Source organism: Prionailurus bengalensis, chromosome E1, assembly GCF_016509475.1.
Source record: "Prionailurus bengalensis isolate Pbe53 chromosome E1, Fcat_Pben_1.1_paternal_pri, whole genome shotgun sequence".
In the NCBI taxonomy this organism is placed as follows: domain Eukaryota; kingdom Metazoa; phylum Chordata; class Mammalia; order Carnivora; family Felidae; genus Prionailurus; species Prionailurus bengalensis.
The window spans coordinates 9657105-9683964 of NC_057347.1; the positions used below are offsets into that span (position 1 = coordinate 9657105).

The 26860-nt window shown below is 41.9% G+C and overlaps 2 protein-coding genes across 29 annotated transcripts in view; one reads left to right on the forward strand and one right to left on the reverse strand.

The window, feature by feature from the left end:
• The window catches only part of NCOR1 (nuclear receptor corepressor 1), a 156959-nt gene extending 153078 nt beyond the window's left edge, over positions 1 to 3881 (forward strand). For 21 of the 26 annotated variants that reach the window (XM_043583202.1, XM_043583204.1, XM_043583205.1 and 18 more), the window contains 2 exons: positions 1655 to 1834; positions 3324 to 3881. In XM_043583202.1, the coding sequence (XP_043439137.1) occupies positions 1655 to 1834; positions 3324 to 3511 (368 nt within the window). In that variant the 3' untranslated portion in view covers positions 3512 to 3881. The remainder of the gene's footprint in view (positions 1 to 1654; positions 1835 to 3323) is intronic. The other 5 variants (XM_043583223.1, XM_043583214.1, XM_043583213.1 and 2 more) reach the window with 1 other exon arrangement.
• TTC19 (tetratricopeptide repeat domain 19) overlaps positions 1 to 26860 on the reverse strand; it is a 43894-nt gene that overhangs the window by 7436 nt on the left and 9598 nt on the right. For 2 of the 3 annotated variants that reach the window (XM_043583229.1, XM_043583230.1), the window contains 3 exons: positions 9978 to 10132; positions 8369 to 8531; positions 6476 to 7860 (listed from right to left, as the gene is read on the reverse strand). In XM_043583229.1, the coding sequence (XP_043439164.1) occupies positions 7727 to 7860; positions 8369 to 8531; positions 9978 to 10132 (452 nt within the window). In that variant the 3' untranslated portion in view covers positions 6476 to 7726. Of the gene's footprint in view, positions 1 to 6475; positions 7861 to 8368; positions 8532 to 9977; positions 10133 to 26860 lie in introns of those variants that run through there. The other variant, XM_043583231.1, reaches the window with a different exon arrangement.

Below are 26860 nucleotides of genomic sequence, written 5' to 3' on the forward strand. Positions count from 1 at the left end.
TAAGGTGAAGAAGATCAAAGAGATCAGAGGTTCTTATTTATTTACACCCACGTGTATTTTATGGCAATGTGGATTCACTTCCTGCTCTGAAGGACGAGCACAGTCTTCCCCTTTCTGCTCTTACCTCCTGATTTGTATTGATTTACCTGTGCGTGTATTTGAAGGTGGTAACATTGGTGACGGTCACCCACTTCAAGCAATCCTGGTCACGTACCCCTTCTGTTGATACCTTTCTTTTTGGTACTGTTTTCACACTCCCTTTTCTCTCAGAGGCTGCTGTCCTCCGAGACTGTTCCCGCTCAAGAATGTCTTCTTGCTGCCTTGATACTTGAAAGGACAGTGTGGCACCTTTCTCAAAACATTCCGTAGACACTATTACATTTCCCCCACCTGGCGTCAATGGTTATGTAAGAAGGCGCCCAGATGTCCCCTTTTTTGGCAGGTGACAGTTTTATCTGCCTGAAGCCTCTTTGCCTCAATTGGAGTAAGTTAATTAGTATTTGGCGTTCGTGCTGTGTCAGACTTTCCTGACCACAGGGAGGCTGTTTGCACCTGCAGGTTGATTTTTACACTCCTGGAAATGTTCTATTTTGCCTCTTTTGTTGGGCTTATCCATCTCAAAAAACACAATTACATTTTTGCCAGCTAGTCTTTGTCCTCCAGATCTGTTACCTTCTAGTTATTTTAGTCATCTTAATCTAATTATTTCAGTCATCTTCATCTGTTGCTTTTCCTCTAGCTCACATTTTCCTTTCGTGCTAACGCCCTTTTTGTCGTGTCTGTTCTGATCCTTGGCGTATTTTGTTTCCTAAGCTTTCCACCTCTCCTTTTTGATGATGATCTGTTCTTTACCAAAGGAGCCCAAACTGGCTTTGTGTGTTTTGAAGTTTCTCTTCCAGAAGCATCTTTTCCCCTCGTCCCATTCTGTTCTCTTCCTGACCATCAAGGACTTGCACTTCTTTTCTGTGCAGATAGTTGAAGGGGTTGAAGTTGCCTTCTACCCACTTTCTTCTGGGCGCCGTGGGACTCGGGGCAGGGTGAGGTCTCAGGTTCTGCGAGGCAGTGGAACACGTCTGCTGCTCACCTGGGCTCTGTTCTCTTCAGACATCGTTTCCATGCTTTGTTCTAGAGCCCTGTCGGGCATCCCACTCCTGTGAACTTCTGTATACCGGAGCCTGGAACAACAGGCCGCCAAGACTTGCTGAGCTTGGCCACGAAGGGGCTTCTGTTCCACGCTCTTTGGCATAAAATTTCCTTGGGGTGGTGTACGGATTCCTCTGCTTCTCTTTAAACTGGCAGGCAAGGAGGTAGTTAGGATTTAAGATTTTCGTCAACCTGCTTGAATTCCCTTAGTTTCTGTGCTCCAAGACCCGGAAAGAAATGATGTTCCTCTCAGAAATTTAATTTCCTTGGTTACATGTTTTTCAAGTTGATGGCATGAGGACATACCCCTTTTGCTTTAGTTGCTACAAGTAAATTCTGGCTTTTAAGTACTAACTTTGAAACTTCACTGGGTCCTAGGATCTGGGTTCTTCGCACCGCCTGCCATCCTCCCGCTTTCTCTCAGCAGCATATAACCCATCAGCACTTGGGTAGGTTTTTAAGTTGAGAACATAATTACCATATGTCAAGAGTTAATTTATTTCACTTTTAGGAGGAGTTTGCAAACCAAAGCTGATCAGCAAGTCAAACAGCAGGAAATCTAAATCTCCCATCCCTGGGCAAGGCTTCTTAGGAACTGAAAGGCCCTCTTCCGTCTCCTCTGTACATTCAGAAGGGGATTACCACAGGCAGACACCAGGGTGGGCCTGGGAAGACAGGCCCTCCTCAACAGGTGAGGAACTTACTGCTAGAAAAGGAGTCGTAAAGTCCTTTTTTATCAAAGCCTTGGCTAGTACTTCTACAATCAAACTTTGGAGACCTCAATTTCCATTATCGTATCAGTAGGATTCCACTTTCCAACACAGACACTGAATGCATGGAATCTTAAAAATTTACAGAACGTAAGGTCTGATTACCATGAACAAAAGGAAGAGCTATGAAAACATCTCCATTCCCCCCACTTCTGTATTGTGCTGGGAGCCAGCACCTGCTATTTGCAAAGCCACGAAGTCTGTGATTTCAGTTCTTCCGGGAACCACACCTGAGAGCGAAGGCCGCTCCCAGGCTTCACCCTTAGCCTCTCTATAGACATTCTTAGAGAAGGTTCTTCGGGAAATATTAAGAAATCAAAATAAGAAATGGAGATAGGGTAAAAAGCCATCTCTATTGCAGGCTCACTTATATTTATATAAACTGATGAAAAAATGCGTTCTAGGGTATTTATGAATGTTTTTCTTTTTGTGCTTGCTTGCTCGTAAGCTTTCTTCTCAAATCTAATAACCACAATACTGGCTGTCTTGAAAGGGAACAGGCTTTGCTTTTTTGTTGTTTAAATAAAACTGGGATTACCTGGTGTAGATTTAAGGGTTTCAGAGAATCGTGAGCCATCTTTTAGGAGTTAAATACATGTACGTCAGTGGAAAATGTCTGAAATGTGCTCTCCCCCTTATTTACATATAAATTTCCTATGGATATCGTCAGCATAACTCAAGGCCTTTGCTTCATAAAACTCACATCACATGCGAAGTGATTTGCTCTAGTTTGACAACTTCTAAACCAGTGATTGTTTCCTCTCTTAGGGAAGGAATTTAATTTGTGAAATCCCTTGGTAAAATGGCTGTTTTCTGTCTTTAGAGTTTCTTAAGCTGTAAGAGGCTTTCTGGGGACAGTTGAGACCAATCTAGAAAGTGGCAGGAGGTAGCAGTGCTGTCGTTAGGTTCACATACCCTCTTCCAGATCTTGTACCTTTTAAATCTGCCCAGAGACCCAGCAGCTGACCTGCATCCTGCTGCCCTGTGACCTGCTGCAATTCCTTGTCCCCTCGTCCTCTGAGCACGTACTGCTGCATTTATCATTAAGAGTCCAGGAGTTCTTGGTGCAACCAGACTCTTCGAGCTTAATATGCAGTTTTACTTGGATTCTCCATGGAAACACCTGGTTCTGGAACTCACTGAAAGTTCAGCCCTGAGCTTCCACTTCCGGACTTAGCAACCCTAAGTTTGCACTTACTCGTGTCCTCCGTCCCTTCTAGATTCTCACCGATTGGTGCCTTACCATAGGCCACAGTCTACATGGTGAAACCCTGGCCCTTCTGTGTTTCATTCTGCTCCCGGTGTCACAAGACCATTTCAATAGAATAATCGTGTCTCCCTCCACCCCGTGGAAGCTGTAGGGAACAGCAGCTGTGCTCATGATAGTGAAAACAGTTTTTCTTTTGTCAGGCTCGACTCAGTTTCCTTACAACCCTCTGACTATGCGGATGCTCAGCAGTACGCCACCGACCCCGATCGCGTGTGCCCCGTCCTCCGTGAACCAAGCGGCTCCTCACCAGCAGAGCAGGATCTGGGAGCGAGAGCCTGCCCCGCTGCTCTCTGCACAGTACGAGACGCTGTCGGATAGCGATGACTGAACTGCGCCCAGAAGGGGTCTCGGTGGGGCCAGGGTGTGGGACAGGGAGCTCTCGTTCTTGGCGGTTTCATTTTTAATGGCAGGTCAAAAGCCTTTCGTCCTAGGACTTGTGCCCAGAGACTTTTTAAGAGAGCCTGGACCGCAGATGATGAAGAAATGATGGAAATTTATTTGGAGAGTCAAATGGGGTGGGGGGAGGGACGGGGGGACTGCCTCTGACACAGGCAGTTCGGTGGATTATAATAATAGTGGAGGGTTGAAATGTAGAGTTTTTAAAAAGTGACAATTCTTGTTCTTACATCTGTTTGTAAAGAAAACCATAATGTCTTTAAATCACTCTTCTGTAAATAGATTACCTTTTTTGCAGTGTTTCCCCTTGCTGTAGTATCTGGTGTACTTATGTTCAAATCAGCGCATCAACTCGGGGGGGTAATTTTAAAACAAAAAAACATCGCACCTATCTTTTTAACCCTTGCCTTCTCAACAACCTCATACAGCCCAGTTACATAATGTTGGCTGTCACGGGCATTGTACTTTCATCCAATTTTGTTTCCTCTAAATTCAGATTTCCAGCGATGTTTAAAATCTTGTGGAAATGTTTAGATTTTTAACACAGACCCTATATAAAATCTGTACATTACGTTTTTGGGTCAAAGGTAGGAGAAACAAAATTCTGCCATACTGTCAATTTCCAGTGCAGGCTTTAATTTTTTTTTTTTTTTTTTTAATTAGTGGCACTGAAAAATATTACTGCATGGGTATGTTATAGTTCAGTTTTTAAAGTTTAAAAACAAAAGGCTTATTTGAGGCATACCTCACTGTTATGCACACTGGTAACTTAACCGTGGCCCTAAATATTCTTTTTCTCCTGCATTTGATGCAGCCCAACAGAGCTTTTGTTTCGAAATAAATTGGACTACCCTGTCCATAGCCACATAGATCATGTGTGATTCAAGGCTCTTGATGTCTCAGGTTTCAGAGGAGTGGGTTGCTCTGTATTATCGGTTGAGTTAGAAGGTAACGATCCGTACAGAATCTGACTCTTAGCTTTGCCTTGTGCTGTGTATCCCGAAGCCTCACTTCCCTTTCCCCATGTGCCAGTGCTTACTCTTACTCTCCCTGTGATTCCTCGTGGGCAAGAGTTTACTGGTGAATCTTTCACTGAATCTCAAGGAGCAAATAATTATGAAGGGGTCAGTTTCACCCTTAATAGTTGCTTATTGAACTGTGAGATTATTTTATTTTACGACTTCATAGTGCTGCAACATCCTTCAGCGGCACGTGGATACTAACTGTTTTGGAAGGATGCCACTGAAGATGAGAAAGGGGAGAGGCAGAGGTCTCTCGGGATGATACACGTGAGCACTTCATGGACTTCTAAGTAGATCTCAGCTTTTTAACAGAAGTATGCAAGCCTCTACAGAAAGCAGGTGTATGGGAACCACTGACTGCCTCCTTTGTAACGAGATCCTGGCATCACCCTCAGCATTGGTGTCTGATCCCGATTTTAATGAGGACACAGGCTCAGTCCTTTGCCTACATGGTTAAGGCCTTCACTCTTGTTACTATTCTACTCTTGTCTTAGACCTGAAGTCCTTACAGTAAACTTGAGAGCAGGTTTAGTGATCAGATTCCTTCCACTTGGAAAGCTGGCACCACTTGATGATATACATAAAATTTTCACGTGCGTGAAAAACCGTAACTAAATGTTCTAATTGACAGTTTTCTGCTGCTCGTAATGTCTGAGACTTTGTTAATAATCTACTGTGTCAGCTGACCCAAAAGAGATCATGATTATTTTTCCATGACCCTGAAGGTCTTGAGCTATTCCAAGTCAGCACAGTCTTTGAGAGTAGCCGGCTCAGAGCCTAGCTTGTTACTGGCACAGCTCTCCTTGAGGACCCGAGAGTGAGTGGTGCTCCCTCCTCGCAGTGCGTATGTGTTTTCCTATGCCATCTGCCACCACCTGGAGTTCAGAACGGGAGAGAAAGTCCAGGACTGTTTCTTAGTTGAGAACAACGAGAGGACAGAACTCTCGCGGGCTTACCTATGGAGCCAACCGTCTCGGAGGGAGGACGTCCACCTCGCAGGACCAAAACGGCAGACAGCCCCGAGAGTGACAGAGGACTTGAAGTCGGCTGAAACCAAGGCATGACACTTTTTGCAGGCTGAGATTTCAGTGTTCCAAAGCTGCATCCTTCTGCATGATTTTTTTTTTTTTTTAGCACCCCAGGATCTAAATTAAAGTCTTCCCAATACTGTTCATAGCAGCATTCTGACAGCCAGATCTCCAGCGCATGTTTATCATGGGAAGTAACTTGGGTGTGCAGGTTCCAGTTTTTAAATATTTATGCCCTGAAAACGCTGGTAACAGTTCAAAAATTTCAACTATGCTCTTTTTAACAATTTACTTTTGAACTCAGACCAGTCGGCCTTCCTGCCCTGCTACCTTGTTTTACAACTGTGCAAATGAACTCTCATGGAGACACCCACAGGAAGAGACTGTCTCTCTGAAAACACCTATAGTTTTTCCAGCACCACGACGGGACCGTGAGCGGAATCACTGTGGAGATTCAAAAATTCTTAAATAAAACCTGGAGTCACAATCCTTACTTTCAGTAACCCCTGCAATTGTGAAAAAGCAAAAACATTCTCCACGTAGGTGAGTAGTCCGCTAGTTGACGGTAATTTTTCGAAAATCACCAACCAATAAATTAAGACTGGGTCGCACTGAAACTCAATCTGATTTACATTCTAGTTTCTCATTAGACTCAATTAAAGAGGAGCTAGCTGGGTGGTAAGAGATGAGCTTAGAAAGCAGGAAGAAATTTACATCTGCAAAATAGAAAATTTGCGTCTTAGTCTAATCCTGGAGGATCTGGACCTCAGGATTTCTAGTATTTTGTTTTTCTTATTTAATAAGTTATTTTTTATGAGAAACTCAAAGATTACGGAATACATACAATGTTGTTGTAGAGTCTCTAGTTTATTATGAAAGGATTCTTCCAATAGTATGTACACAGAAACAAAAATATCTGTTTACCATTCCCACTCACACCCCCCACCCCCCAAAGGCTTACCAACAATAACAGTGCTCCTTCATGGCACCTACAAAAATTGCCTTTGCCCTAGGCCAGGGGCTCTTTGCAACACTTCTGAGGTAAAAACCTCCATCTACCTATCTTGTATGTATATACTTGACACGCTATGAGGCAGTGTGATAAGGCTCTTTGAACACAGTAGTCTATTCATTTAGGGTCATCGGACAAAATACATTCTCCCATGGCTACAAGACAATCTCATTCGTTTCCTACTTACAGATGAGGATACTGAGACCCAAACTCGAGAAGCCAGGACTAAGATCCAGATCAGTGATCCTTCCACTGTATAAGCAGAACATATGAGAACTACTGGGGAGATTTTACATATTACACTTGTTAAGGCCCGACCCTGAGACAGAAGGTTTGGGGGTGCAGCCTGGGCACGTGCAGAGGACTCTGTTCAGGGACCTAGGCTGCAAAGGAAGCGGAGTCCTCAAACAGCACTGACAAGTGTTCATATCCTTCCTTTTCCCCCCTCTTTCATAGTCCTATAGAACCAGATATGAAGACATACAGTTTACTTTGATTTATAATTAAACGGGTATATTTTCAAGGGCCTCCTTCCTACTTTAAAACTTCATGCTGGGCGCTGGCACAAACCACGACAATGCTTTTGCTCCATTATGCATTAGGTCCCACACTGAGCTTCATGAAATAGATAAGAAAAATAACTCACCATAATCCCCCTTTGCCATGAGACAGTTCTGTTCTTCCAGATATTGATAAAATAAAAAAGGTATAGCAAATCAATGGATCAAAATCGTAGGATAGAGATGCCTGGCTGAATCACCACACCCACCCCGAAGGCCAACTGGCCCATCTCCATCTACAGGTACACTTAGACCAGCACGACAGCACCACACCATACGGTACGACAGAAAGCATCACTTGACATCTGTCCTTAGAGGTCAACATCAGCCAGGGGTGAAAGTCGTCTTTCCTTTAAAGAACAAAAGCGGCAGTGCGTACAAACTGTCCTTCACCACAGCTAACTGACGAGACGTGAATATCAAGGAGAAAGGGTTTAAGCCATTGATTTGGGTGCCACTGAGACTAGAATAACCACTGTTACTTAAAATTCCCTACAACAAAAAGGGATTTAGCGCTTCATAAAATTAAGTGAAAGGTCTACTTTTTCTTGACAGCTCAGCCAGCTCTTCCCTGATGTGCTGTATAGAAACCTCATCTCTTTTCAGCTCTGCTTGCTTCAGTGCTTCCTGGTAGATCTCTTTTGCTTGTGCATATCGTTCTAAAATAACCCAGAGAGAAGGGAGAATAAAGAGAAATGTAGGTTTTCAAAGTGATTCTGAAAGATTCTGAGAGCAAGCACTAGCGACAGTTCAGGTCTAACTTGCTGTGTGCTCATTAAGTGACAGGCTGGCCCTGCCTCCTTTCAGCCCCTGTGACACGCTGGCTCGCTCGGAGAGGCTGTGAGCCGGCCTAGCTGTAGAGCGCCAGGGCAGCGAGGGCTGGGGGCCCTCCGGTGCCCTGGGGCCCCGACTCCATCAGCCGAGCACGCGGCTGATGGAAATTTTCTTTAGCTCCATGTGTTCGACGGGCTAGTGCAGGACGACACAAGTTACGTGAACTGAACCCAATGGTACTTCAACCAAACACACATCCTTTTTAGTACAGCCAGCCTTTGAATCCCGGAGCTTCCTGACTGCCCCTCGCCCTCCCTACAACCGTCTCACAGCTGCAGAAATCCAGTGACCCCTTCCCTCAAGCAGGCCCGGCGGGCTTCCACTGCCCCCTACCTCTGTGCATCAGAATTGCAGCGAGATTACTGAGCAGCATGTGTAGCTCAGGATGTTCTATCTGTCTCGCCAGATCTGATGCCTTTTGCACATAAACACAGGCCTCATCAAAGCGGCCCTGTGCATCCAGGGTGGTAGCCAGGTCACTCATCAGCACGATGGTCTACACACAAGAGAAAAAACAGCCATTTTTTTAAAAAACAGCCACACGGATTTAACATTAATTTGGAGTCTGGTAAACTGTGGATATATGCTTAAGAGTTCACGTTTCCTAGCATGTTCCACAAACATGAAAGACATCAGCCTTTAACAAACTGATATGTATGTGTGTATATATATGTGTATATGTATGTATGTATATATATATATATATATATATATACAAAACAAACACGTATATCATTCACATTGTATGGGGGACGGCATCAGTTTGGCTCTCTGGAAAACAATACAAATCTACCAAGTAGGGAACAGGTTATGACTTATTAATCCAATCATCAAACTAGAAGTACCAAGAAAAAATACTAAACGGCAAGATGAAGCTGTAACGATCTCCTGGTTTGGCAATCCTGAGAAGCCAGCCTCGAGGGCTTTATTTAACGTCATCCCTACTGGTGACTCTGAGACTCATCGAGAAGAACCACATATATTACTGATTTGGGAAGATTCCCACTAAGAGTTTTTAAAATTTTGGTACTAAGAGAAGCAGACCCTACCCCCTCCCCTCAGTTCTAGCACTTGGTGGTTTGAATTCCAAGTTTGTCTTCTTATTCCTCAGTAATATTCCATTAAAGGGACTCTAACCTAAATCCCTTTCCTGAAGAGAGTTCACAGCCCAACAAGTTGCCCTGCCCATCGACCTGAACCTTGGGACGTGTTCAGTCCAGTTAAAATGCCTGTGTCCTGTGCTGGGGGTACCAAGCATTCTGACAAGTGGTCCAGTTCTTCCTTCTAAGAATTTAATGTGAGAGACGAGAAAGACCAAAGTTCAACGTGTTCACTGTTCTAACAGTGCTGCACGGTGTGGTTTAATTCTATGTCTGTGGTTTTTACTTTGTAATGTAGTCCCTTTCTCCTTTCTGCCCCCCTCCCCCAACTTCCCCTGGCATTTTACCTATGCGGTGAGGGAGACAAGAATCTTCATGCATTAACCTGTTCCTCTTAATGATTCTTACTAATGTTCTTTATTACAAAATACTGTGCCATGTACCCTCAAGGCCTGGAAGCTCATGGGTGCCTGGTTAGACCTACCTTTTATAAAGGCTGCTCTGCTGGGTGAACCAAAATGCAGGCAGAATGCTCTGGATAACCGATTAGAGGTCTCAAATCCTTTGTTTTGTTTCGTTTTGGTTTGTTTGAAGTAATCCCCACACCCAATGTGGGACTCAAACTCTCGACCTCAAGATGAAGAGCGGCGTGCACTACTGACTGAGCTGGCCAGGTGTCCCTCACCCCCTTTAGGAAACAAGCAGTTGGGGGCAGGCAGAGGAGGGAATACCTAGCACCTAGCAGCATCTGCTGCTGATCTGCTCCCAAAGAGGGTGGCATTTCACACCCGGAAATTCTAAACCTTTGTTTTACAGTTCCCCTCTCTGTTTTCCTCCCTTACCTGTGGGTGTCTTTCTCCTAGTATTTCTTCAGAAATCTGCAAAGCTTTTTCATACATCCTCTGTGCCTGTGCCGGCTGCTTGGAGAACAGAAGGTAGCGGGCATAGGTGTCTAAGCACATGCCAAGGAGGAGGTGGGTGTTGGCTTTCTCTTCCACTAAGAAGGAAATAAGAGCATTGCTGGCATATAACGACAACATAGAAAGTGAGGCAGAGAACTGGCCGAGCTTCCTTAACATTTTGCTTGTTATCAAGGCCCACAAATATTTTCACAGTACCGGACCCCCTGAATGTTACACAAAGGTGACAATTTAGGTGGATTCTCATCTAAACTGGTCCCTAGACCCAATTTCAATGTGTGCAGGAAGGCGGGGAGGTCCCCCCACACCAAGAAGCAATTCTTAGACACCAGCAGGTGTGCAAGAATTCACTCATTTGTGTGTGCAGAGATAGCATCAGACTCCACAAGGGTTCAGTCCTCCTAGACTGCAGCCCCTTCCTCCATCAGACACCAGTCATAGCCCTGTGCCTCTGACCTCCAGCTAGCGATGGGAGTGACCGCCATGACCCCCTCTAAGGACACCAACTGCAATTGCGGGTTGTGACCTGTGCTTCTCAACAACTGGCTGTAAATCTGAGGGTCCTAAGAAACCCCTCCTTCGGTTACATTAATTTGCTAGAGCAGCCCACAGAACTCGGAAAAACATTTTACTTGCTAAATTACTGTTTATCATAAAAGGCTAGCACTCAGGAACAGCCAGATGGAAGGGATGCACAGCGCAAGGGATGTGGGAACGGGCGGAGCTTATATGCCCCCTCCCAAAGCACCAACAGTCCCCACGCCTCCACGTGATCTTCAGCCCAGAATCTCTGTGAGCTCAGCCTTCCGGGTTTTTATGGACACTCTATTACATAGGTATGACTGACTGAATCATTGGCCATTGGCCACGGATTAAATTTACAGCCCCTCCCCCCCTCCACCAAGGTCAGGGGTTGGGACTGAACTTCCAACCCTCTACCTTCACAACCACCTTTAGGTGTGTCCATTCACATAACAAAAGACACCTTTATCATTCTCAACACTTAAGAAATTCCAAGGGTTTGGGGAACTCTGGACAAACACCAAATAAAGATGTGAAATATATTTTGGTCATGTGAATGAACAATTATATCTTAAAATCACAATACCACAATATCCACTTAAATGACGAACTTTGCCCCACATTTCAAGTAAGACCTTAAGTCCACATATCAAAGCATGGAGTATTATTTTTAGGTTGAAATTGTATTTAGTAGAAACAGGTAAAGATCAATTCCAAGAATGAGTTAACAAAGTATAGGGCAAATGAAAGAGTTTTCAGGTGCAAAAGTGGCAATGCAGTTAGGAACAGAAAACACTCAGAATCCCGAACTAGAAAGTCACAAGCCAAATTGAAAGAACAGTTCATCCTCTTTTTGAAGAATAATAAAGGCTGCAATGATTATCAACTCCTGACAAATTACAGTACTGACTACACACTGTCTGAAAACGAACCAACTTCAAACATCTAATGCCACGTGAACTGGAGAACACGGATCTCAAGAACAGGAACTTGCACGAGACCCAGAAAAGAGGATACAAATAATAGAGATGGTAATGACAAGGAAATTCTGCAAACAGCTCTGCTAAAAGTAAATGTTCACAGAAAGGGCTTAAAGAGAGAGTTTACCTCCAATAAACGTATGTAACTGAACCATTACACACTCAACTGACGGTGGTCAACTGGGTTTATTCACCAGCAAATTCACATGAAACCCCTTTCCTTCCCTATTGTCAAAGTTGCAGAAAACTTACAAATGGCATACAGAGTGTGAAGACGACGATGTAACCAAAGAGCGGGATGACCAATTATTGAAGAGAGAGTTTAAATAGGACAAAGTAGCTGGGGTGGATGAGAATAGCTGTTGACACACTATCAGAGGGTAAAAGTTAAGAAACGATGCAAAGCAGAAATCTGAAGTTACTTACTTTGACTTAATTATATGCAAAAGTATATAATCATGTTAAAATCAAACTCGAAGTACTTTTAAATAGGTCGCCTTACAAATATATTTTTAAAAACATTAAATGAAAGTTATTTTCCTAAATATCAAAGTATACATAAATTTGTGGATAAATAAAACCAATATAAAAACGCAAACAGAAAATGTGCAGAGCCCGTGTTTCTCCATTGGAAGGAATTACTGAAACAAAGTATCTAACTATGAGCACTCTTAAAAACGCTGAGCAAAAGCTTATATAACCAAGCGGCAGTTTGACATCAACGGTTCTGTGAGATAAAATGAGAAAAGGTAGTTAAAAATGAGAATAATGAGACAAATCTCTGTGTTCCCTCCAAGTACAAAGGTCCAAGACAAGAAATTTTTAACAGAAGATTCAGAACTAAAATACATGTTCTTTGAGAATATTTAAAGACAGAAAATGTTTACCACATACCAAAAATATCACAAAACAATGTGTAATTATTCCAATTCTAGAAATCCTATGTGTGAAAAATGACTACTGACTCATATTTCTGGGATTTCTATTCTCTTTAACTAGAATGGAAGAAAACATAGTAAAGCATTTTCGAAATAATGAGATAAAATTGTAGCTATAATAATTTCTCACTGTTAAGAAAACACGCATTCGAATTCATATCGCACACTATGATATGAAAAATGAAAATATTTTTTGGACAATCTACTTCTCTAAAAACAAGACTAAGAGAAATAAAAGGCTCCATAATAAAACCTGTTAGCATTACAGCCAAATAAAGAGAAATCATCATGGCTTTAATAATGTACAAAAAAGAAGAGCACCTGGATGGCTCAACTGGTAAAGCAGCTGACTTCGGCTCAGGTCATATCTCACGGTTTGGAAGTTCGAGCCCCACAGCGTGCTCTCTGCTGTCAGCATGGAGCCTGCTTCGGATCCTCTGTGCCCCTCTCTTCCCTCCCCTGCTTGTGCTTGCTCTCTCTCTCTCAAAAATAAACATTTAAAAAAATCACGTACAAAAAAAAGAGTTTCTTTTCTAAGCAGTAACAATATAGTTTCTGGGGACAGCTGGGAGGCTCAGTCATTTAGCCATCCGACTCTTGATCTCAGCTCAGGTCATGATCTCACAGTTATGAGATGGAGCCCCATGTTGGGCTTTGTGCTTGGCAGCGAGGAGCCTGCTTGGGATTCTCTCTCTCCTCTCTCTCTCTCTCTCTCTCCCCACTCACGCTCATGTGCACACTTTCAAAATAAACTCAAAAAATAATTTCTTGAAATATTAGCATAAAAACTGCTAGAAATTAGACAAGAACAAATCAGCCAATAATAGCTGAGAAATACACTGGGAATCTGAGAGGCAGGTCATATTTATTTCCTCAAATTTAAATAATTCTTTTTCTCAGATTATTTCTAACCAGACAAAAAGACAAGCTACTTCAAATCAGTCCATGAAACAAATAAGATCCATCACAGAAATTTTTACTCAAAATATTAGCAAATGGCATTGTCAGCTGCACTAAGAAAACAACCAAGTAGCATTTATTCAGGGAAGGAGAATGGATCAGCATACTTAATGTATCAACATATCAAATTAGATGTGCATAAAAGCAGACTACAAAGCAATTCGATAAGATAGTGGTTCCAACAGAGGCTTTTGATTCCAGGAATAATGACTAATGATCTGAAAACCCTTTTGCTTCAAAAACGAGATAAAGGATATCCTTTTACATGCACAGCTGAGCTCCCAAAAGAAGGAAATCCCAAGGGTCAAACAAGAAGAGTAAACTAAAATCCAGAGTAGAAAGTATGGGACTTAACAACACAAAAGCCCAGTTTCTGTAGGTTTTGTGGAGCAGCCTGAGTGTCTCTGTAATCCAGAATTGAGTTCTTGGGGCGCCTGGATGGCTCGGTTGATTGAGCGTCTGAGTCTGGATTTCAGCTCAGGTCATGATCTCAGTTTGTCTTGGAGCCCTACATTGGGATCTGTGCTGAGACTGCGGCACCTGCTTAGGATGCTCTCCCTCTCTGTCCCTTCCCCACTTGTGTGCTCTCTCTCAAAAACCAACAAACAAACTTAAAAAAAAAAAAAACAAAAAAACGGGTGTCTGGGTGGCTCAGTCGGTTGAGCGTCCGACTTTGGCTCAGGTCATGACCTCACGGTTCCTGAGTCTGAACCCCACAACCCCACATCACGTCAGTCTCGCTGTTGTCAGTGTGGAGCACGCTTCGGATCCTCTGTCCTCCTCACTCTCTCTGCCCCTCCCCCCCACTTGTGCACTTTCAAAAATAAACATTTTAAAAATAAATAAAAATATTAAAAAAATAATAAAGGAATTGAGTTCTTCAGCTTTTGCAAATCAGAGAATTACATCTGAAGCCCCTTGCATAAAACCAGAATGACCCTTGTCGTAGGTTTTGTATGCCCCCCTCCCCCACACCCTCTCCCTACCAGGGACCACGAGGAAACTTGCATGGCCCAGCCTAGGATCTAGATGGAAAAAGGACTACCACAGAAATCTCCAATCATAGGCCTGTGCCACATGGAGCTTGGTGTCTACATTTATCTATTCATTTAGGCTTGGACCTGAGCGCCTGAAATAAACAAAATCATTCTCATCTTATAGCTAAAACCCTGCTGAAAATGAACTTATAATCCAAACGCAGTAAGCATGAAAATCCACCATAACTGAGATTCGGCACACAACAACAAAGGAGGCCTCACCCTCAATAATTTTAGATAATCAACAAATCCAATGACATAAACTAAGTGGGTTTAAAATAATTACTTATATGTCCAGTATTATCCTCCTCAGAGCCCTGAACTTGTGTCTATACTTTTCTTCCTTCAGAGACTGCCACTTGGCTTATTCCCTCCCATTCTTCAGGTTTCTTATCAATCAGACCTTTCCCAGCCCTATGCAACAGCATACAGCCCCAACACATTCCCTGGACACACATTCCCTCACATACACATCTATGGAGCTCTCAATCGTCTTTGGATACGTCAACCATTTACTGGATAGTGTTTTGTTTTGTTTTAGAGAGAGCGCATGAGTGCGGGAGAGAGGCAGGGGGAGAGAGAGGCCAAGCTGGCTTCACACTCAGCACAGAGCCTGATACAGGGCTCGATCCCACAACCCTGGGATCATGACCTGAGCTGAAATCAAGAGTTGGATGTTCAACCATCTGAGCCACCCAGGCGCCCATACTGGATAGTGTTTATGATGGTGTTTTTCCTCCACTAGAAATCAAGCTCCAGGAGGCAGCAACTTTCTTTTATTTATAGCTGCCTCTCAGTGCCTAGTAATGTGTCTGGCACATAATAGGTATTCAATAAATAATTTTTTGGATGACTGCCTGAGTGATCAAATAAAAAGAAAGAATTAAATACATAAAGGTACTGAACTAAAGATGGAAAAGACATAATGAAACTAAAAATTTCAGAATTCAATGACACTGGCGCTCCAGGAATCTATGAAATCTCAACATAGAGACATCATCACAGATCAGTGAGAAAAGGGTGATCAATAGTTCTGAGCTACAAGCCTACCCATGAAGGAAGGAAAAACTCCATCACTACTTCACATCATATTAAAAAGTCTACGTGAAGACTAAATGTAAAAGAGCCAAATATTCAGAAGAGGCTGTCTTTCTGACCTTAAAAGAAGTATTTTATTAAGCAAGACACAAAAGACACAAATTATAAAGGAAATCTCAAAAGAGTCTATTACATTCAAATTTTAATCTCTGAGTGTGAAATATCCTCAAGTGAAAAGACAGGGACACAAAAAGATATGTAGCCTACAAAATATAAATTTGAGTATTTTGCTCAAATACATAAAGAACTCTTATGATCATTAAGAAAAAGACAACCCTTCAAAAAAAATAAGCAAAGGATATAAAGAGACAATTTTCAGGGCAGGAAATCAAACCACATTGGTAAGCAATTTAATTCCACTCTTAGGTACGAACCCTAGGGAGTATCTGACAGGCAGGCACAGAGACACAGGTCCCAGAATGGTCAAAGAGGTATTATTTTCCATAGTAAAACATGAAGAAACTTCATGACCACCTACTGAGAACCATAGTATGTTCCTCCAGTGGGATACTAGACCACAGTGCAGGGAATGAACCAATCAGGGCTATCTCTAGCCTGTATCACTCCTTACCCCTCACCCTCTGCCACAATGGACCAATTAGAGGGAGTCACCCCTTCTAGACAGATGCAACCCCAGCAGACATGTGCTTTGACAAGTAAACAGGCCTTTGTGACAGGAAAACTGATGCTGTCGTATCAACATCGATAAATCTCAATGTTGTGTGAAAAACTGCAGAAACAAGTGTTCAGTATGATACCATTCATATAAAGTTTAAAAACACACTAGCCCCACTATATACAGTTCACTGATACATGCAAGTGTAATAAACAGGCCTAAGAATGATAAAGATCAAAACTGAATTCAGAATAGTACCTACACCAGTAAGAGTCCACCGGGGTTTAAAATTAGAAAAAAGATGGGGTGCCTGAGTGGCTCAGTCAGTTGAGCGTCCGACTTCGTTCAGGTCACGATCTCACGGTCTGTGAGTTCGAGCCCTGCATCAGGCTCTGTGCCGACAGCTCAGAGCCTGGAGCCTGCTTCAGATTCTGTGTCTCCCTCTCTCTCTGGCCCTCCCCCCATTCATGCTCTGTCTCTCTCTGTGTCAAAAATAAATAAATGTTAAAAAAATAAAAAATAAAATAAAATAAAATTAGAAAAAAGAATTCTGAAGCACACATGGTAAAGTACTTAGACTTGACAAAGCTAAGGGGAAGGTATACAGGCATTTGTTAAAGTTGCTACACTTCATTTTTGCTTGAAACCTTTAAAAAATTTTTAGAAGACAGGCACAGAACTTTTCTGAATAGTAAGACAGTAATATGGAACATACACTGGAGAAATTCCCAAAATACAGATAAGAAAACTGAGGTAGAGGGAAAACATAAAGGATAGAGAAGAGACAGGCTAGTATATCGGTAAATCACATGCCTGAATAAAGGACCAGACCAAGCAGAATTAAAGCAGGAGTCAAAGATGTACTAGCAGCTCAAGAGAGTAGAATCTTAGAAATGAAGGTTCATTACAGACTAGGTAGTGTTCAGAAAGGGACTAAGTCCCCTAACCTTATGCTAATAAAACTTCCAACTCCTACAAAGCAATCAGGCAGGAAAAAACAGGCTATCTCCAAAAGCCAGCAAAGCAGTTGGCTGCAGAATTATCTGCAATAAATCTCAGTAAGTCAAAATTCCAGACTGTCGAGAAAAAACAAGTGGGGAAAAGGAAAGACAAAAGAATGTTAAATTGTACTCATCTCATCTTATAGAAGAAACTGAAAACGATTTTCTTCCTGAGCCAAATAGGTCTTATAAAATTTTTAGGTTATCCCTAATAGAACTGATTCCTATGAAAACCCTGAACCTGAAAACTCTACGTATGCCTTCCTTCCAAACCGTGAGTGGAAGTTGAGTGAGGAAAAGACCCCTCTAAGAGGGACCTGAGACCAAAAGAAGTAACAAAATGGAAAGCATTTTTTAAAATGCAAAAATTAAACAAGTATCACTCTCAATACTAATTTTATATACGCTTTGAGATTCTGTATCATAAGACAATGACATTCAGATTAGGCTTAAAAAAATCCAAACACAGTCTTCTACAAAAGACACACTAAAAACAAAATGACTTAGAGAAAGTTTAAGAGTAAGATATAGCCAAAACGTAGAAGTAAAATTTATGACAATACCTTAGGTAGGACAAAAAAAAAAAAAAGAATCATTTTTCAGATGAAGGGATCACTCACAATGAAGATACATATCTAGAACTGCTTAAACAGGAATAAAAACATGTATGAAGAAAAAAACCAGAAAGCCAAATCAACAAGGATATAGGACTTGAACAATACTATACGCCAACTAGATCTACCCAACATGCATAGAACATTCTACCCTACAATAAAGGAATGCACATTCTTCTCAAATGTACATACAACAGTCTCCAGGACGACCATAAAGTGGGCCATTAAAACTAGTTTCAATAAATTAAAAGGACTGAAATCATACAAAGCATGTTCTCTGACCACAATGGGATCAACTTAATCAACAACAGAGGGAAATCGCGGAAATAAATGTATGAAAATTAATCCACACGCTCCAAAATACCCAACGGATCAAAGAAGAAATCACAAAAATTAGAAAATACCTTGAGATAAAGGAAAATGAAAACACAACACACCAAAATTTATGGGACGCAGCTAAAGCAGTAGAGGAAAATTTATAGTTGTAAACACCTATACTGTATTAGAAAAGAAAGCTTTAAATCAACAACCAATCTTTCACCTAAGAAACTAGAAAAGGAACAAAATAAACCCAACCCAAGCAGGAGAGATAAACCAAGGAGAAACCAACAGTCAGGAAGGTCCTACATAAATTGGGAGCGGTAAACACAATACGGAGGAGCCAAACTATTTAATAAGTACATCACAGTCCAGCAAACTCTTCCACAGTAAGTACTTGAGTGCTAGCCACCCTAATTCCCCTAACAACTCTACACGGTAGACATAGGTTCTACTGCTATTCCTGTTTTACTGATGAGGATCCCAGAGGAGAGAAGTCACATAACCTGTCTGCAGGTACACTGTGAAGAAGCGGGAGAGCCAGAATTCAAACTCAGGCTCCAGACTTTGAACATTCATGACAACAAATACACGACCAAAATGACTTCCACTTTCCTAAAGTGTTTTATCTAAACTATGAAAATGAATGAAACTTTCAGGTTGAGGAGAGGAAGAGAAAGGAACAGTGTAAAACCTCTTGAAGACAGAAAATAAATCCATGAAATTAAGAATTAGGGAAGGAAGGGGCGCCTGGGTGGCTCAGTCAGTTAAGGGTCCGACTTCGGCTCAGATCATGATCTCGTGGTCCGTGAGTTCAAGCCTCCCCATCAGGCTCTGTGCTGACAGTTCAGAGCCTGGAGCCAGTTTCGGATTCTGTGTCTCCCTCTCTCTCTGACCCTCCCCCGTTCATGCTCTGTCTCTGTCTCAAAAGTAAATAAACGTTTAAAAAAAAAAAAAGAATTAGGAAAGGAATATGATCTCATAACAGAATACTGTCATTTGTGCTTTAAAAATATAACTCCATAAGGGCGCCTGGGTGGCTCAGTTAGGTGGCCGACTTCGGCTCAGGTCATGATCTCAGTTTCTGAATTCAAGCCCCGCATCAGGCTCTGCTTAGGATTCTGTGTCTCCCTCTCTCTCTGACCCTCCCCCATTTGCACTCTGTGTGTGTGTGTGTGTGTGTGTGTGTGTGTGTGTGTGTGTCTGTCTCTCAAAAATAAACATTAAAAAAAATTTTTTTTAATACAATTCCATAAAGTTCCTTCTAGGAAAATATAGGGCTCCAAACTTCTTTCACCCATGCATTCAAGATATTGAATTGAATTATTTATTTATTTTAACGTTTATTTATTTTTGGGACAGAGAGAGAGAGAGAGAGAGAGAGAGAGCATGGATGGGGGAGGGGCAGAGAGAGAGGGAAACACAGAATCGGAAACAGGCTCCAGGCTCCGAGCCATCAGCCCAGAGCCCGACGTGGGGTTCGAACCCACGGACCGCGAGATCGTGACCTGGCTGAAGTCGGACGTTTAACCGACTGCGCCACCCAGGCGCCCCAATTTTAAAATAGGTCCCACACCGAACGTGGGGCTTGAACTCTCCACCCTGAGATCAAGAGTCACATGCTCTGCCAACTGAGCCAGCCAGGAATCCCCATTCAAGATGTTTTTTTACATTTTTTTAATGTTTAGTTGTTTTTGAGAGAGAGAGACAGAGTGCAAGTAGGGGAGGGGCAGAGAGAGAGGGAGACACAGAACTAGAAGTAGGCTCCAGGCTACAAGCTGTCAGCAGAGTCCAACACAGGGCTTGAACTCACAAACCGTGAAATCATGATCTGAGCGAAAGTCGGAAGCTCAACCAACTGAGCCACCCAGGAGCCCCTCAAGATATTTATTAACATCATGTTATTGCCACTGACCTAGACACTGAAATCAAATCAAGAAAATGGAAGAAATTTAAATGTATGAGTAATCAAAGAAAGAACAAGACGCCAGAGAAACCCCTCTAAAGTAGATCTGGCCCATATGGTTTCCCGGATCCTACTAGGAATAGATCACTCTCATGTGATATCCCATACCTATTCCAGAATGGCAAATAGAGAAAGCATACCAACTCATTTTACCACATTAATAAAATCCTGTGATGACAAGCACAAGAAATATACTATGGATTTCACATAAGAAAATATATGTAAAGTTCTAAATAAAATATCAGCATTAAATATTATCCTGAAAGTACACTTAACAACCAATTAGTAGCAAGTCTGGTTTGCTCTAGATATATATAAATAAATCTATTTATAATTTGGCACCAAATTAAATATAAAACAAAGTTGTCCAACACCACTATTATTTAATGTTGTTCTGCGGTCATAATCAACGAACTAAATTTAAGAATGGTGGGGAGGAGGTGCCTGGGTGGTGCAGCGGGTTGAGGGTCCGACTCTTGGTTTCAGCTAAGGTTGTGATCTCACAGTTCGTGGGTTCAAGCCCCACATTGGGCTCTACGCTGATGGCACAGAGCCTGCTTCAGATTCCATCTCTCCTTCTCTCTGCCCCTCCCTCACTTGTGCTCTCTCGCTCTCTCACTCAAAAATAAATAAACTTAAAAAAAAAGATTAAGAAGGATGGGGAGAAACACAGAAGATCTAAAAGGAAACACCATGATTTCTTAAATGTAGAATTATACATCCAGAAATAAGAATATCAACTGAACAGCAAATGGTGTAGTAAAGTGTCCACTGGAAAACAAATGTAACAAAATACCTGTCACATCTACATGAAAAAACCTGTAAGAGTCATGCCAGGGTCCTCAATGGAAAGACTCCATACAGGCATGCCTCACTGTATCACACTTCACTTGACTGCACTTTGCAGATGGTGCGTTTTTTACAAATTGAAGGTTTGTGGCAACCCTGCATGGACCAAATGTATCGGTGCCATTATTCCAACGGTTTCGTGTTGCTGTGTCACATTTTGGTAATTCTCACAATATTTCAAACTTTTTCATTATTATTATATTTGTCATGGTGATTGCTGATCAGTGATCTTTGATGTCACTCTTGTATGTAATTATTTGGGGGGCACACAAACTGCATCCATCCAAGACGGTGCATACCAGATGATGAGTTGTTTCTGACTGACCACCTACTGGCTGTTCCCCCATCTCTCTGCCTCTCCTGGGGCCTCCCTATTCCCTGGGACACAACAATATTGAAATCAGGCCAGTTAATAACCCTACAATGGCCCCTAAGTGTTCAAATGAAAGGAAGAGTCACATGTCCCTCATTTAAAATCAAAACCTGTAAAAGATTCAGCATCTCAGAAGCTGAGACAGGCTGAAAGCATGGCCTCTTGGGCCAAACAGCGGTGTTGTAAATACAAAGGAAAAGTTCCTGAAGGAAAGGAGAAAGGAAAAGTGCTAGTCCGGGGAACACACGAATGGCAAGAAAGTGAAACAGCCTTATTGCTGATGTGGAGAAAGGCTTAGTGGCCTGGATAGAAGGTCAAACCAGCCCCAACGTTCCCTGAAGCCAAAGCCTTATCCAGAGCAAGGCCCTAATGCTCTTCAGTTCTGTGAAGGCTGAGAGGTGGGGAAGTGCGGAAGGAAAGTCTGACACTAGCAGGGGTTGGTTCGGGAGGTTTAAGCAAAGAAGCCTCTCCATAACATAAATGTGCAAGGTGAAGCAGCAAGTGCTGATGTAGAAGCTGCAGAGTTATCCAGAAGATTCTAGATCTTAAGATAATTAATACATGGGGTGCCTGGATGGCTCAGCTGGTCAAGCATCGTATCAGCTCAGGTGGTGATCTCTCAGTCATGAGATCGAGCCCCAAGTTGGGCTCCGCGCTGACTCAGAATCCCTGCTGAGATTCTCTCTCCTTCTCTCTGCCTGTCCCCTGCTCATGCACTTGCACACGCTCTCTCTCAAAATAAATAAACTTAAAAAAAAAAGATAACTAAAACACTATACCAAATAACAGGTTTTCAGTGTAAATTAAACAGCTTTGTAATGGAAGAAGATGCCACCTAGGACTTTCATAGCTAATGAGGAGAAGCCAATGTTTGGCTTCAAAGATTCAAAGGACAGTTGACTCACCTGTTAGGGGCTAATGCAGCTGGTGATTTTATGTCGAAGCCAATGCTCATTTGCCACTCCCAAACTCCTAGGGCCCTTAAGAATTATGCTAAATCTACTCTGCATGTGCCCTAACAATGGAACAACAAAGCCTGGATAAAAGCACATCTGTTTACAACATGATTTACTGGATATTTTAAGCTCACTGTTGAGACCTACTGCTCAGAAAAAGAAAAGTTTCTTTTCAAAATATTCTGCTCACTGACAGTGCACCTGGTCACCCAAGAGCTCTGATGGAGACGTACAGGGAGATTAATGTTGTTTTCATGCCTGCCAACACAACCTCCATTCTGCAGACCATGGATCAAGGAGTAATTTTGACTTTCAAATTGGGCAAAGTAAATTGAAAACCTTCCAGAAAGGATTCACCATTCTAGGTGGCATCAAGAACATTTGTGATTCATGGGAAGAGGTCAAATAATCAATATTAACAGGAGTTTGGAAGAAGCTGATTCCAACTCTATAGATGACTTTGAGGGGTTCAAGACTCCAGTGGAGGCAGACAGGGTGGAAAACAGCAGGACAGCTAGAGTCAGAAGTGGAGCTTGAACACATGACTGAATGGCTGCAATCTCGGGATGAATCTTGAACGGATGAGGAGTTTCTTCTTATGGATGAGCAAAGGAAGTGGTTTCCTGGGATAAGATCTACTTCTGGTGAAGATGTCGTGAAGATTGTTGAAATGACAAAAAGGGTTTAGAATATTACATGAACTCGGTTGATAAAGCAGCAGCAGGGTTTGAGAGGATTGACTCCAATTTCGAAAGAAGTTCTACTGAGGGTCAAATGCTATCAAACAGCATCATATGCTACAGAGAAATCATTCATTAAAGAATCAATCAATCAATGTGGCACACCTCATTGTTGTCTGCTTTCAAGAAATTGCCACGGGCATGTGGGTGGCTCAGTCCGTTAAGCATCTGACTTCAGCTCAGGCTCAGATCATGATTTCCCAGTCCGTGGGTTCAAGCCCTGTGTTGGGCTCTGTGCTGACAGCTCAAGAGCCTGGAGCCTGCTTCTGATTCTGTGTGTCCCTCTCTCTCTGGCCCTTCCCTGCTCACACTGTTTCTCTCTCAAAAATAAATTTTAAAAAATTAAAAAAAAAAATTGCCACAGCCACCCCAACCTTCAGCAACCACCACCCTGATCAGTCAGCAGCCATCCACACTGAAGAAAGACCCTCCACTAGCAGAAAGATGACGACTCCCTGAAAGTTCAGATGATGGTTAAGTTTTAGCAACAGAGTATTTTTCATTTAGGGTATATATACATTTTGGGCGGATACGTATATTTTTTAAACATAATGCTATTGCACACTGTAAACGTAAGTTTTATATGCACTAGGAAACAAAAACTCATTTGATCTGCTGTATTGTGCTATTCACTTTAGGGCGGTGGTCTGGAACCGAACCCGCGATACCTCTGACACGCCCCTGTATTGCAGAGACAGTGTAGTGAGTGACTCCCCTCGCTAGCACAGCTCCTGTTTGTTCCAGCATCCATTCTTTTCTCACACGATTCAGGCGGAGCGGAATCCATCCTCTGACAGGAATGGATCCTGGTCAGTTTTAGAGAATCATGGTAATCCCACATTTCCTGTCAAGGACTGGGTTCGAAATGCCGTGTAACCCAATCCAGCCAATGAGCAATAAGGGTAAATCTAATTGGGAACTTCTAGCAAAGATTACCTTGATTCTAAAAGAACACCAAATAAGTTTTCTTTTCTTCTGCACGTTGCCATTTCTGGATAAGGTTCCTGGGACCTAATACAGTCCCTTTTCAATCACAGTGGGAACGTGAAGAAAAAGTCAAAGCACACTGAGAATGAGTGAGGAGGGATGGAAAGAATCTCCTTCCTCAGGATTTCCATGAGCTGTGTGTCAAGTAACTCAACAGCCTGCCCCTTTTCGATGAACTACCAGTTACATGAGAGTAAGTGCCCTTAATGCGTAACTGAAATTCTGTGCTATTTGCAGTGAAATGCTAACTTATTCAGAAGGCAATCTCCTCAAACTCACTGAAAAATATAATGCAAATCTAATAATTCAGTCTCAAAGCATTTTGGGGATTTGACAAAATGATCTAAAATGCATGTAAAAACTGAGAATAAAATGGGAGGAAATCTTACCAAAGAAGCATGCGTGAAACCTGTTTCACTGTGTAACTCAAACGTATGCTACCATATAACTCAAGCAACATATACTGTTATAAAAGTCATCAGATGAATGAATCGAATGGAAACCCCCAAAAGAAACGCAAGCATGTGCTAATTTATAGTTAAGTATGTAACGACAATAGATTATCATCTTTAGGAAAGTAGTGACCAACTTCACACCCAAATTAACCACCAATATGTTAAGAAGTTACATGTTAACCCTGTTTAGAAATAAAGAAAAAATAAATTTTAAAAAATGAGTGAATATCTGATTTCAAAGCTGAAAAATACCTAAGCATTAAGCTCCAGAAAAGCAGGGACTTCTGCCTTACTTGCCTCTATTGAATCCTACAATATCTGGCCTAGAATAGCTACTCAACATGTATTCAAAATTCATGAAAGCAGGGGCGCCTGGATGGCTCAGTCGGTTATGCATTTGACTCTTGATTTTGGCTCAGGTCATGATCTCTTGGTTTGAGTTCGAGCCCTGCATCAGGGTCTGTGCTGACGGCACAGAGCCTGCTCGGGATCCTGGATCTCTCTCTCAAAATAAACAAACATTTAAAAAATTAAATTAAATTAATAAAAGCAAAAAACATACACATAAACAAACTCAGATCTAATTCCAAAAAGATCACAGGCAAGTGCAAGTCATACTGTGTGATTCATTTATATAAATTTTAAAAAGAAGCCCTCAAAAACAAAACAAGATTCAGCAGAATAGTATCTCTGGGGTGGGAAGGAGAATGGGGCTGGGGCCAAACACACACAGGCTACAAAGGTGGGTCACTGCCTGTTCTTCTCATTCATTATTCCTTAAACTATATAGATTTTAGTTTCACATTTCTTTAAAAAAAGTGTTTTTTTATGTTTATATATTTTGAGAGCGAGAGAGGGTGAGAGCAAGGGAGGGGCAGAGAGAGAGGGAGAGAGGATCCCAAGCAGGCTCCGCATTGCCAGCGCAGAGCCCAATGTGGGGCTCAAACTCATGAACCATGAGATCATGACCTGAGCAGAAATCAAGAGTTGGACACTTAGCTGACTGAGCTACCCAGGTGCCCCTCATGCATTTTTTTAATTAAACAAAAAAACCCAAAGCTCTGAGCTCTATAGACACAAGTAAGGGAGAAGAAAAAACCTGACAGGATAGAGTTAATATTTTTACAAAACAGCACCAATAAAAGATCAACCCCATTGCTTATCAAAGAAATGGTAGTTAATGCATCACTGCCATATCGCCAATCTGGCAAAGGTTATAAAAATCAGTGAGCTTTGTGGAGAAGTGGCACAATGCCTTATCACGATAATAAAAACTAACAATGGCTAACACTTGAGTAGCTGCTCTCTGTGTACACTGTTCTAAGCGCTCTATGGATATTAACTCATTCAGTCTTCCTACTGGTCCCTACGAGAGAGTACTGCTCTCACCCCCATCCTGAGGATCAAAAGCACACAGGGATTAATTAATTTGACCAAAGTCACAAAGCAAATAAATGAGCAGATCCTGAAAATGTAAATTAATACAGTCCTTTTGAGGGCAATTTTGCAATATGTGCCAACAAGTTTAAAATGTGCTCCTCTGACCCGGAATTTCAGTGCTCGGAATCTGTCTTATTTCATAACAGAAGACCTCACTTTCATGAGGACATACCGTTCTGGACAGAACACATGCATTCATTTATCTCTCCTCCCTCCCAAAACATCACTAAAATCAATGTAAAAGGATGAAAAAGATAGAAAGTTACAAGGAAAAGCAAAGTAGAGATGACAAAGATCAAAAATTGTGGGCGGTGACAAGCAGAGAAAAAAGTGGGAAGTGACTGAGCACATGACAGAAAGATCAGGACTGAATGCTACAAACAGCTAGGCCAGCGAGAAGTAAGCCAGTAGGTACCAGAGCCCCAGAAAACCTTAGGAATTCAGAGCAAATACTACGGTTAACAGAAGAACTTGTCAAACACATAAAAAACAAGCAACAGAAAAAATCCAGTTAACTACTGACTTCAGAGGAAACAAAGAGTTGTTCACACAAAAGAAAATGCAACTACATGATCACGTTACTTGGCTCAACAGCTAACGCTACTCATATATTCGTAATATTATAGACACGACCAAAAGTTACACTAAATGTTCCCTTTTCTGTAAGCTAACAGAGTCTAAAAATACTAATTACAAAAATAGTTTTATATGTTATTTTAGAAATATGAAGGAAAATACCGGAAGAAATTGGTTAAGAGTTGAAAATTACCATAGGAAGATGTGTGGCAAGGAAATGTTTTTAAATTCTTATAACATCCTTTGACTTTTGATACTATATAGATAAGAGTAATTTAAAAAATTGTTCCAAAAAATTATAGAATATCCAGAAAAACACACATAAGACATAAATGCCCTATAAATCTACCAACCAGAAGTAATCACTGCTACATTTTGG